Below are 13,851 nucleotides of genomic sequence, written 5' to 3' on the forward strand. Positions count from 1 at the left end.
GTAAGTACTAGAACCCAGGAAATCAAGGTAACAAACTGTTCAGTTAGGTCGCATATAACCCTTGAGAGCTACTGACACATAAGCCTTGACAAAGACCACATAAAAGGTTATTAATATTATCTACCTACCTTAGCAATTTTTCCACCAGTAAAATTTGCAAAACGTTTCAGAGAAAGTGTAAGAACATTAGAGGATCTGTGTATAGTGAACCTCTTTGAAGCTGGAACCATCTTTTTACACCTTGAAATAAACAGAAACAAAGGATTAAGAAGATGTGTGTAAGTACAGATGTATTTTTTAAGTCTTTCCCTTGTTGTTTTTCTGAAACATTTCCCACCAAACCAAAAGAAAGTTACTAGTAAAAAATACCACCCCTCCTCTCAGCCAACAGTGAAAACACTATAATTTGGGGCGCCTGGGTGGCTCAGTGGGTTAAGCCTCTGTCTTCAGCTCAGGTCCCAGGGTCTTGATCCCAGGGACATGATCCCAGGGTCTTGGGATCGAGTCCTGCATTGGGCTCTCTGCTCAGCAGGGAGCCTGCTTCCTCCCCTCTCTCTGCCTGCCTCGCTGCCTACTTGTGATTTCTGTCAAATAAATTTTTTTTAAAAATCTTTAAAAAAAAAAAACACTAAAATTTACGACAGGGGGCGACTGTTCAATTAGCATGAAAGAAAAAAGGAAGCCTAGGACAGATTCTGAGAAGCCCCAAAGACACTGATAATTTTAAAATTGGGTTAAATACAGAATTCTCTCAACTCAAACTGAACATCCGTGGAACTCAGAATAGGAGAGGTGCCTGTGGCTGTGGGAGCTTTCCCCCCAAGATGTGAGTGTTTGGTAACGATCACCCATAGTACCAGCTTCTAAAAAAATGAAAATCTACTGAAACATGTGAAACAGGACTTTCTTCAAATAGAGGCTCTCCTGACTTCACAGGGCAACACAGCAATGAATCCTCAACACTGGACGTTTCCAGCAGTTACCACCCTGAATCCTGGGTGAGAAGCAGAGGAGAGAGCAAGAGCCTTAACTGCTCTCAGAGAAGGCGAGCCCCACTCCATCGGCGCCTCTAGCAAGGAGTCCACAAAAACGCCGAGCACCACAGACGCGTCAGCCGGGCCGCGCCAGGCCGAGCAGCTACCGTGGACGGCCCCCCGCAAACCCGCCCAGTCGTGGGGCACGGGCCCTCCCGGGGGCAGAGGTGCAGGCAGACACTGAGCACTCCGGCCCTGGGAGCGCGGAGACCCGACGTCCTCCTAGACAGCACGGCAGCTAAGAGGGCTCCCCCATCCGCACCGCGAGCCGCCCCGCCGCCACACCCGCGTACTTGCTGCACTTGTAAGAGTTTTCCCCGTCGAGCTGCTCCGGCTTCACAAACTGCTCCAACGCCTTGTTCACGCTCTGAGCGGCCTGGGAAGAGAAGAACAGCATCAGCACACGGGACCGCTCACTGCCACTCGACAGAAGGAAGAAAAAACACGACTCAAAGGTCTAAAAGCCAATGTGAATTTATATGTAGAAATTTCTCTTTTATTAGACATGGACTTTTATACGTGTACCCATCCCATGACTCTCCCTTCGTGAAACGCCGCGCACATCAAAGTGAACGACGTGTGAAGAAGCTGCTTGCTGCAGTGTTATTCCAAAGAGCATAAAACAGGAAAAAAAAACCCACACACACCAGCAAGGAAGAGGGCCTGCGCCTGGTGGTGCCCATGCTCAGGGGGCCGCGGCACCCCCAAGGCACATACCCTTGGAGAGGCCGCTAAGTGGAAGTACATGAAGGTGGCCAGTGGCCGAACAGGCCTAAGGTGTAACTGTGTTGTTAGAGTCGGTAAATAATAGGTTCTGGAACAGTTTATATCAGATTGTTAAGGGTTCATCCTGAGGGACGGGACCCTCTACACATCTGCAACGTTCCTCATTTCCATCCTAAGCACATATTACATTTGTAATCAGAAAAGCAAGAGATTAACAGAAAATAGGAGCTTAGAGAACGCACGAAACAAAGGAGTTTCTCAACAGTGACAATCATCTAAATTAAGCTAATGCAGGCAACAAATTCTGGTTTTTTCACAATTAAGTGAAAAGGCAAAGGGCAAGAAAAGTCCCTACGCTCCCTGCTACAAATCTTACATTATTTCCTCTAAATCCAGTCTCGGCATATGAACAGTTTCAATTCGTACTCTCTAGCAAGTGCAGTGAAGTTATAAATGAACCACAGATAAAGTCACACGAAGTCTGTTTTTTTCTAACCTCACCACCACAGCTAGCAAACGTACCTTTATCTCCAACGTTATATCGAGATATGGGTCGAACGTATCCGAGACACCTTTGCAATTTAAACACTTGACTGAAATAAAATAAAATGCAAAGAATTAGCAAAGTGTAACCCTTATGGCGATACCAACTACTGACACAAAACAACACAAAAATATGATTTTCAAATAAAAAACTTAAAGTACATTTTTCAGACTGCACAAGAGTGTTAATATGAACCACAGTGTGAGCCAAGGTGACGTGGGTGCAGCCCCGGGTACTGCCGGCTGGAATGCGAACGGGGAGAACCTCTTGGAAGAACGATCTGGAGTATCAGAATTTAAAACACACACACCACCCTTCAATGCAGAAATTCTAATAACTAAGAACTCATCCTACGTAGACACTTCTCCGTGAACAGAAAGGCATTGTAGAAGGATGTTCCATGAATGACTAATGGTAGTAACACTGAAGAATTACAAACAGCTTCAAAATCCATTGTTAGGGGACTTAAGTGAATGGAATTCTACTTCAGCAGTGAGAGACCGTGTTACCTGCATGTACCGAGATGTAAAAAGATTTCTCATGGTAAGAGAAAAAGGGAAGAGATCCATCTAAGACACTCTCAGTCTGCTCGTGCATAGGAAAGTACTGGAAGGCTATATTCTAAACTGGGGGGAAGGAGACACACTGTCCATTGCTAACCCTTTCCTACTGCACTTCTTTAACCACGTGCATGTACCTCTTTATCAACCTTAAATAAAACTTTACCTCTCGATCTTAGGTATCCTCCAAATATCTGACAAACGAGGGTGGTAGCCTGGGTGTGTCTGTCTAATCTGAAAAATAAACGGTGACATGAGACGAGTTCTACAATAATTACAGATGCTGTGACATCTCTAAAGAACAAGAATTCAAATAGGAAGGCACGAAATAAAAAGACAGCAGTATGCTTGGCAGCCAGAGAGTCATCTCACCTGGACCCTCACAGTGAGGGTTTGGGGAGAGGCAGAAAGAGACAGGACAGTACTGAGAAGGGAGCTGACACTGAGGCAGGAATTTGGCCGGGAAGCGAGCAGCAAGGCTGTGACACTGGACGTGTGGACCAGCTGCTGAAGGCAGGGAGCGCAGGGCGTTCTCCTCTGCCCTGGGGTCTGTCATCCAAGTGATCAGAGCCCAGCCAAGGGACAGCAGCGGTGGGAGCGGAACAGGAGATCTACCAGGTGTGTTTGGGAAATGCAGGTGGGTTAGGATTTGGTATCTAGTTGTACTTGCAATCTTCCTCTTGAGTCTACATTTAGATTTTAAGGAAGAAAATGTAAGAATTGGTAACTGACCAGCGAAAGAAAAATGCAGGGAACACACAAAGATTTCAGAGGCTGGAGAGGAGCAGAAAACATGCCAGAAAAGAAAAGTGGATAGTTTTAGATCTGCAAAGGGATGCTGATGCTGAGAAACGGAGTAAGGGCAAAATCGACCCCCAATTCCTGACTTCCGTAATTAAATCCACACTGTTACAGTAAGCATATCCTTAAAATTTTTCCATCATTTTAAAATGATGGCAATCGCTTGAGGAAGAGGCAGTGCAAAGTCAAAGGGAAGCAAACACAGAGCTCGGGACATTCATGTAAAAGGCACAACTGAACTCCAGTGAGCCAGCGATGCCAAGGGAAGACGTGACCGATGCTTCGCTGTACTCACTTATTGCTGCCATTCAAGCATGCTTTTTGCATAGCATCAACAGTGTACTGAAGGAATTCGTGGGCATCTTCTTGGTTTCCAAAGCGGAAGTGCCTAGCTATACCTGTGAAGTTTCAGTAAAGACAAAGTTTTATCTTCACACAGGATACGCCCCAGCTGTACCCCCCAGACATTCCCCCTAATGGCCATCTGTCAGCTAGGAAGCAGGTGACTATTTTATGAGGACGCAGCACTCACACACACTACCCTGAGAACAGCAAGGCCCACGCCCCGTAGACCATTACTACACGTGGCCTAGAGCTGCAGAGAGCCCAGAGGCTCCAGGTCTGCAGCTAACAAAACTATACTTGAATAAATTCAACTTCAGCTGCATTGTCTCAAAACTTTGTGCAAAATGTTAACGTTTGTTTGAGATGAGATGTTAGTGCACACAATCTTAAATTCAGTGCCAGGTCTCCCTAAGAGACTCCACAGCAAACATAACTGTCTGAGTGCATCTTGGTTCTGTCTCAACAACCCACAGAACACACTGTGTCCTCAGAATCTCTGCAGCCTTGTTTCTTTCTTTCCTTCTTTTTTTTTTTTTTAAGAGATTTTATTTATTTATTTGAGACAGAGACAGAGAGAAAGCACGAGAGGGGAGAAAGTCAGAGGGACAAGCAGACTCCCCATGAAGCTGGGAGCCCGATGCAGCACTTGATCCCGGGACTCCAGGATCATGACCTGAGCCCAAGGCAGTTGCTTAACCAGCTGAGCCACCCAGGTGCCCAGCAGCCTTGTTTCTAATGGACTAAATGGCTACAAGACAAAATGAGAATAAAAAACAAGTGCCTAGACAATGTCACACTAAAACATGAACAGACCAATTTCTATACGTGAATATACAGAAACATATATTAGCTTGAGCCATATGAAACTGCCAGTTCTGCCTACAAAAATGGCAATCTCATGCTCCCGCCACGTGTGCGGGGGTTATGTGAGCTTGTGAATACACATGCACACAAACAGCAATGACCTTTTCTTAAAGTCTAGGTTTAAAAATAATTAATCATTCTTTATATATACAAAATTAAACAAACAAAATTTCCCCTGGCTGAAATTCTGCCAGGATCCAAAATTGTTTAAAAAAATGTTTGTGCTGGGAAGCCTGGGTGGCTCAGTCGGTGAAGAGTCTGCCTTCGGCTCAGATCATGATCCCAGGGCCCTGGGATAGAGTTCCGCATCAGGCTCCCTGCTCAGCGGGGAGACTGCTTCTTTCTCTGCCTGCTGCTCCCCCTGCTTGTGCTTGTTCTCTCTTTCTGACAAATAAATAAAATCTTAAAGTAAAATGTGTGTGTTGTCTCCTCCGACCTGTTAATACTACCGAGGGCCAATAGAACACCTCTTAAACTTCAGCAGCTTTTTAGGCAAAAGGATTATAGATTGTTGCTGTATAATTATCCAGCCCTGTAATTACCCCGCTAGATTCCAGATTAACAGTTAGGGTTTCTTTTTTATTTGCACACATTTTTTCCTTCTAACTCAATTAAGATGATGTAAAAGTTTATTACAAAAACACACAAAGAGTGCATTAAAGCAGTTCACATACCCTATCGGGGTCGTTATAATGCAAAAGAAAATTTTCAAGTCATTTAAAAATGAAATAGAAAAAGTGAAATTTATCCACAAATTTGCTGTTACGAGTTTAAATGTTGCTTTAAGAGTATAATTAATTTCAGTTTGATAATATCTGATGCTATACATAGCACAAGACTCATTCACTGAATTAAAACCAATTCAAAACTATTTAAAGAAACCTGTGGGACAAGGGGTGCCTGGTGGCTCAGTGGGTTAAGCCTCTGCCTTTGGCCCATGTCATGATATCGGGGTCCTGCGATCAAGCCCCACTTTGGGCTCTCTGCTCAGGGGGGAGCCTGCTTCCCCTTTGTCTCTCACTGCCTGCCTCTCTGCCTACTTGTGATCTCTGTCTCTGTCAAATAAATAAAATCTTAAAAAAAAAAAAAAAAGAAACGATACCTGTGGGACAGTATTATAATATTATTTATATATATTATATTATAATAATATATAACAATATTATTATACTATAATATAACTCAGCATAGTAATCCAAATACCTGGAGCATGGAAATCACTGTAAAATTTATCAATGATTTTATTAACAAAGTGAGTTTTTAAAATTTTTAAATTTGCGGGGCGCCTGGGTGCTCTGTCAGTTGAGTGTCTGACTCCTGATCCTGGCTCAGGTCTTGCTCTCACAGTCGTGAGTTTGAGCCCCATGTTGGGCTCCACACTGGGCGTGGAGCCTACTTAAAAAAAAAATTAATTAATTCGCTTATATTAAACCGAATACCTTATTACACTGTTATCTTTTGTGGTTTCAAAGTGTGTTTCTATACTACATGTTTTACTAAAGACTTGTTACTAATTAAACCCATACCCACATATGATAAAACACGTTGGTTTTCCATAATATACCAGGAGCTCATCTTTTACCAGTTAGGCCATTAAGACCAATTACCTAATAAATACTAACATAAACTACTACAGCTGATACTTACGCCGCATCTCATTAATGACGAACATCGGCTTAATAACATCCCCAGGATTACTGAGCGCCTGGGTGATATGTGCTTGCATTGTACACATCATACAAAATCCTTCTGCATGACCTGAAAGATAAGACCACAATCCACCAAATTAGCAAAATAGGACTCCATACAGACATCACAGAATATTTTAAATACGGGCCCCACGCATTAAGTGAAGTAATTACAGCTACTGCAGGTCACGCCTTGAGCTACATAGTTTCATTCATTCTCATTTAATTCTCCAACAAACCCAAGTGATAAGTATGTACTGGTTCATACTGGTTTTATAAGAGAATAAACTGAGGCTCAGAGAGTTAAAATTTTGCCCAATGTCAAATAGTACTAAGTGGAAGACACATTCTGGACTCAAATATTTCCTTCATATTCAAAACCTGTGCCTTAACTACTCTTTCTACTGGAAAAAGAAGTTTTCTCTTATACTAGCATTTGTCTCAAAGAGTTAAAAAAAAAAAAAAAAGTCACTCTAAAAGAGTCTGAAAGCCTCTCCATATATATTCTGGTCTTGTTGGCCACATATGGGGTCTCTGCTGCAAAGTCTTCTTCTTCTTCCTTTTTACAACTTTAGAAAAATGTGAAAAACAATTTTAGCTCAGGACTAACTGGTTCTACTGGTATCCTGTGAGCAGAGGCCACAAATGCCGCTAAACATCCTACAAGAAGCCCAGGCCAGCCCCCACAACAAAGCATTATCTGGCTCTGAACATCAATAGTGCTGAGATTGAGAAACTCTGCCTTAAACTAAAGACCGCTCAGAACCTGCCTAACAAAGCTTTAAAAGCACTGAAAGGCTCAAACCATTTCCAAATGATATAACTGTGTCCCAGAATAAAGCTCAAAAATATTTATAGGGATTTAAAAAAACCCTCCAGCACCCCAAAACATAAAGTTCTAATCAAAGACCACAAGGCATACAAAGATGCAGGAATGACCAACAACAAGGAGAAAATAAATAGAAACAGACCCAGAAATGGTACAAATAATAGAATCAAAAGACAATGACATTAAAAAAAGACATTGTACATATAATCAATCACATGTTTAAGGAGGTAGAAGAGAATAAGATCATGTTAGGGAGAGTCATAGAAACAGAGTCAGACGTATTTTACAGGTGAAAAGTAGAATCTCTGAGATGAAAAACACACCAGGCAAGATTAACAATAGATTAGACAGGAGGGGAGAAAAGATCAGTGAACTTGAAGACTTAGCAACAGAAATCTTCCATAATGAATCATACACACACAAACTCAAAACAACAACAACAACAGATATGCTTATCAGTGAGCAGCGGGACTCCAAGTTAGTCCCTTAACACACATGTAATTGGAGTCTGAAGAGACAGAACAAATATCTCAGGAAATAATGACTGTACAGAGTGCGCAAGGGAGACTTTTAGAGTGATTCTACAGTTTTGTGTCCTGAGGAGGTGGGGGTGTGCATGAATCTAGACCTGTGTTAAAATTCACAGAACTATACACCGGAAAAGGTTAATAATGGTGCTCCAGTTACAAGCATAAAAGTTTTTTTAATGACTAAAAGCCACACAAATTTGAAACAGTATACTGACAGATTTAAGAACCTCAACAAATCCCAAACAGAAGACAAGCGACAACTACACAAAGAATCACTCAGTCAGACTGCTGAGGACAGAGATAAAGAGAGCATCATAAAACCAGTAAGTAAGGGCGCCTGGGTGGTTCAGTGGATTAAGCCTCTGCCTTCGGCTCAGTTCATGATCTCAGGGTCCTGGGATCCAGCCCCTCATCGGGCTCTCTGCTCAGCAGGGAGCCTGCTTCCCCCATCTCTCTCTGCCTGCCTCTCTGCCTACTTGTGATCTCTGTCAAATAAATAAATAAAATCTTTAAAAAAAAAAAGCAGTTAGTAATAAAAACATATACATAGAAACAAAGGTAAAACTGACAACAGACTTCTTGTCAGAAACAACACGAGAAAATGCAGTCACATCTTTGGGGTTTTAGAATAAAAATGTCAACACAGAGTTCCATACCCCATAAAAACATCTTTCGAAAACAAAGACAAGACTTTCACTTCTGGGAAGATGATGTAGAAGTTCCTTTCCTTATTCCTTCCACTAAGTAAAAAAGACCTGGACCCCATACGTAAAGCACACATAAGAACGCTGTGCAAGGTAAGAGTAAAAGACAACCCAACAACTCTGGAACCCAAGGGATGACACTGTGGTGAGTTCCCTGGGTTTTCTTTGCACCTCATATAGTCCAGAGCCAAAGAAGCCAAGAACCTGGAAACACCAAACGGGACAAAGCCCCAGTGAAAGCCTACTCTTGCTAGCCAAAAGACCAAGATAAGGGAACATGGCAAGACAGAAAACTTTTAGATAGTAATTCTCTATACCACTGGCTATAAGCTTCAGAAAAACTATGACCCACCCCCACCGACCCCTAGGTCAGCAAAGGCCAACCGGGCAGCCTAAACTTCCACTTGCCAGGCTGTAATGAGGCAGACCAAGCCACCCACTAGAGCCGTGTTAGAGAAGATGGATTAGGAGATGGGACTTTCATCCACGCTGGGTGGCAACACACCACCCACCCCATCCCACAGTCAAGATCAAGTCAGGAGCCTGGACTTCTACCCCACCGCCTGGTAGTAAGGACAACTCCCCCCAATTCTCTGCTGGGGTAATTTCAGAATTAGGACTCTCACCATCACCCTGTAGTACAAAGCCACTGCGGTGTCAGTGGAGACCATGGAGAGCAGGAATGAGGAGCCCCAACCCCCTGCCTCATCCGTGAGTGTCAATGGAGACTGAGGAGGGAAGCTGGACTTCTACCTCAATCTAATACAATTTCCTCTGCCAGAGCGGTATCACAGAAAGCCAGCTAAAACAATCATCAGATAATACTCACATAAAATTTCTAACACTAAAATATCCAGATTTCAACTGAAAATCACTCATCACACCAAGAATTTCTCAACTGGGGTGAAAAAAGACAATAAATAAAAGGCAACAAAAGGGGCGCCTCGGTGGTTCAGTGGGTTAAGCCTCTGCCATCGGCTCAGGGCATGATCTCAGGGTCCTGGGATCGAGCCCCACATCGGCCTCTCTGCTCAGCGGGGAGCCTGCTTCCCCCTCTCTCTCTCTGCCTGCCTCTCTATTTGTGATCTCTGTCTGTCAAATAAATAAATACAATCTTTAAAAAAAATAGAGAGAGACAGGTCAACACTAAGATGACAGACAGAAATATTAGAATTATCTAACAAAGAATTTTAAAAAGCCATGATAAAAACAGCTCAACAGATAGTTATGAACACACTAGAAACGAATGAAAAACATAGAGAGACTCAGCAAAGAAACAGGAGATAAAAAAAAAAAAAAACCCAAATGGGAACACTAGAAATAAAAAATACAATAATTAAAATAAGCTCAGTGCATAAGCTAGACAGAAGAATAGAGATTACAGAAGAAAGGCGCAGTAAACATGAAGACAGAACAACAGAAATTGCGTACTCTGAACAACAAAGAGAAAACAGAGGGAAAATGAACAGGGCACCAGGGACCTATGGGACTCTAACAAAACATCTAGTACACCTGTCAGCAGAGTCCCAGAAGGAAAGGAGAAACTAAGATGGGCTGAAAAAGTAATAGAAGAAATGAAGAAAGTGTATGAAATAAAGAAAAGAAAAAACGAGAGAAGATTTCAGATCAAAAACCATTGAGGCCGGGCGCCTGGGTGGCTCAGTGGGTTAAGCCGCTGCCTTCGGCTCAGGTCATGATCCCAGGGTTCTGGGATCGAGTCCCGCATCGGGCTCTCTGCTCAGCAGGGAGCCTGCTTCCCTCTCTCTCTCTCTGCCTGCCTCTCTGTCTACTTGTAATCTCTGTCTGTCAAATAAACAAATAAAATCTTTAAAAAAAAAAAAAAAAAACCATTGAGGCCAGAGGAAGAGGCAAAACAATTTTCAAGGTCTGAAAGAAAATGACTGTCAAGCCAGAATCCTATGCACAGTGGAAAAACTCTTCAGGAATGAAGGCAAAATCAAGACCTCCTCAGATGAAGCAAAACTAGGAAAATTTGTCACCAGTAGACATACCCTAAAAGAATGACTAAGGGAAGCTCTCTCAACAAGAAGGAAATGATTTGTTTTAAAAAGAAACCCTAGGGGCACCTGGGTGGCTCAGGCAGTCAGGCATCTGTCTTCAGCCCAGGGCATGATCCCGGGGTCCTGGGATTGAACCCTGCATCAGGCTCCTTGCTCGCCAGGAAGCCTGCTTCTCCCTCTCACACTCCCCTTATTTGTGTTCCCTCTCTCACTGTCTCTCTGACTCTTTCAAATAAATAAATAAAATCTTTAAAAAAAAAAAAAAGAAAGAAAGAAAGAAACCCTAGAACACTGAAAAGGAAGAAAAGGGGCACCTGAGTGGCTCAATCAGTTGAGCATCACTCTTAGTTTTAGCTCAGGTTGTGATTTTGGGGTCATGGAATTGAGCCCCACATCAGGCTCCACACTAATGTGGAGTCTGCTTACCCCTCTCCCTCTCCTCACTTGTACTCTATTAAAGTAAGTAAATAAAATCTTAAAAATAAAAGAAAGAAAGAAAAGTCCTGATCTGCTGAATTTTCTAATACACCAATTAAAAACCCATATTAACAATGTAGATTGAAAACATGACTCAACCATATGATATCTACAAGAGACTCATTGCAAATGTTACCAGTATAGGCAGGCTGAAAGAAGGATGAGAAAAGATACGTCATGCAAACATTAATTCAAAGAAAGTAAAAACAGCTCCACTAATAGCAGATAAAGCACACTTCAGAAGAAAGCAAGCTACAAGACATAGGGACATTATCAAAAATCCATATATAGATATTGATAGTTATCTGGCTGTATTCAAGGAATGAGGCAAGCCTAGGCCCCTCCTACTTGGCCGCCATCTTTTCTTCTCTCCTCTGAGGTGTAATTATTTTTGTATTTTGTTGAGTTTTATTTGTAATATTTATTAAGGGTTTTTACATATCCATGATATACGTGTGTGTGTGTGTGTGTGTGTGTGTCTATGTGTGTAGCAATACTAAATGTGTTTGTACCAAACAACAAAGCGGCAATATACATAAACCAAATTCTAACAGAACTAAAAACAGACATAGAGAAATCCACAATTACAGCTGGGAACCTCAACACCCTTCTGTCAATAAATGAAGAACTAGAAAATCAACAAGGGTACAGAACTGAGCAATATCATCAGCCCATGGGATATGGGCAGTTTACAGAACACTTCACACAACAGTGGAATACAAATTCATTTCAAATATTTGTGGAACATACACTAAGATAGACCATATCCTGGCCCACAAAACAAATGTCAAAAAATTTAAGAGAATTGAAATAATAAAAGGTGTGTTTTCTGCCATACTGGAATCATACTAGAGATTAGAGAGAAATAACAAGAAAAACAATAAACACCTGGAAACTAAGTAACATGCTTCTATATAATCCACGGATCAAAGAATAAGTCTCAAGGGAAATTAAAAAATGCACTGAACTGAATGAAAATGAAAAGACAACATATTAAAAATGTGAAGACACAGCTAAAGAAGTGCTGAAAGAGAAATTTACAGCAATTACCAATATCAGAAACAAAACCAAGGATAACAATACAGACCTTACAGATACCAAAAATTGAATGTGTAATTTAAAAACTCACAAAAAAGAAATCTCCAGGCCAATACAGTTTCACTGATAAATTCTACCAAATGTTTAAATAAGGATTTTCATTAATACTATACAATCTCTTCAAAAACACAGGAATTAATATATCCCAAATTCATTTTGTAAAACTAGTATTACCCTGATACCAAACAAAAATGGTATAAAACCAGAAAATTATAGACAAACATCTCTCATGAATATGCAAAAAACCTTCAATAAATATTCAAATAAAACTCAACAAAATACAAAAATAATTACACATTAGAGGAGAGAAGAAAAGATGGTGGCCAAGCAGGAGGGACCTAGGCTCACCTCATTCCTTGAACACAAGAAGATAACTATCAAATCATCCTAAATATCCTAGAATCGATCTGAGGATTGGCAGAACAAACTCCACAATGGAAGGTACAGAAGAGGCCAAATGAAGGCGACAGGAAGTGCACAGATACAGACTGGAAGAGAAAATGTGGCAGCTGCAGTGGGGAGGGAGCTGCAGTCACAGAAAAGGGTGCAAGACAAACCAGCACACAGGCCAGCGCACGGGGAAGATGAATCCCCATAGCAACTGGCTTGGAAAGTGAAAGGATCCAAGTTTCATGAGTTCTTACATAGGGAGTACTTAAAGCCTGAAGTGTTAAAGGTCAGAGTGTTTGGCTCTGGTAGAGCTCAAAAGACACTGGTGTTGCTCTTGGAAAAACGGCAGGGCAAACAGCCTCCAGACACACAGCATGGAAACAGCCATCTGAAGAGGAGCTAGGGCACACAGTGGGGAGGTTAGCTGCTCATCTCGAAGAGTGTTCCAGAAAAACAGCATTCACGGGGAGGCCCCCGCATAAGAAACAAAGGAACTGGCTGGTGCCATTTCCCTCTCCCAACCTCAGCATAAACACAGACTACCTGCGGGAACCAGCGCAGCACCAACAACGCCAAGCTCCCCTGTGCTCTGGAACCACCATTCCCAGGCACACTTGCCTCAGTCCCGCTACAGCAAGTCCTTCCCCAAGAAGACTGGCCCCAAACCCCCGCCAACACCTGTCTCCGCACAGGACGTTCTGCAAGGCCTTGGTTCCACGCAGCAGCAGTAACAGGTCTCATTCTACTAGCAGACCAGAGCACAGCTAGTTAAAAGTTGCCACAGTCAAGCCAGGACCAAACACTGCCAGGACCAAACACAGGCAAAGAGAGCCTCTGCAGACAACTGGATGAAAAATAAAGGGACTAAAATACAACAGCAGAATGCACATAGCACACACTGGATACATCCCAGAAGCATGGGGCCTTGGGGACCAGAAGACACTACACTGCAGGGCACAGGCATTACAAGACCTCTTCTTCATAAAGCTTACCCTCTAGAACCAGGAGCCATAAGTGACTTTCCTAACACACAGAAACAGGCACAGAGACTTAGACCAAATGAGAAGACAGGGGAATTTATATCATATGAAAGAAGAGGAAGGCCATAGGCCAGAGATCTAGGCAAAACAGTTCTAAGTAACATGGCTGATGGAGAATTTAAAGCAATGATCAAAGGATACTCACTGGATTTGAGAAAAGAGTGGAGGACATCAGTGAGACCATTAACATAGAGATAAGG

At 42.4% G+C, this 13,851-nt stretch overlaps 1 protein-coding gene across 6 annotated transcripts in view; it reads right to left on the reverse strand.

Annotated features, from left to right (window-relative positions):
- The window catches only part of USP42 (ubiquitin specific peptidase 42), a 51,525-nt gene that overhangs the window by 14,091 nt on the left and 23,583 nt on the right, over nt 1–13,851 (reverse strand). For all 6 annotated transcript variants that reach the window (XR_004282097.1, XR_004282096.1, XM_032328741.1 and 3 more), the window contains exons 4-9: nt 6,522–6,632; nt 3,961–4,063; nt 3,031–3,098; nt 2,283–2,353; nt 1,328–1,410; nt 129–240 (exon numbers count right to left, since the gene is read on the reverse strand). Coding sequence is in view for 4 of the 6 variants with exons in the window: in XM_032328741.1 (XP_032184632.1) it covers nt 129–240; nt 1,328–1,410; nt 2,283–2,353; nt 3,031–3,098; nt 3,961–4,063; nt 6,522–6,632 (548 nt within the window). In the remaining 2 variants the exon portion in view is untranslated. The remainder of the gene's footprint in view (nt 1–128; nt 241–1,327; nt 1,411–2,282; nt 2,354–3,030; nt 3,099–3,960; nt 4,064–6,521; nt 6,633–13,851) is intronic.

This window comes from Mustela erminea, chromosome 20 (genome assembly GCF_009829155.1).
Source record: "Mustela erminea isolate mMusErm1 chromosome 20, mMusErm1.Pri, whole genome shotgun sequence".
NCBI classification, from domain to species: domain Eukaryota; kingdom Metazoa; phylum Chordata; class Mammalia; order Carnivora; family Mustelidae; genus Mustela; species Mustela erminea.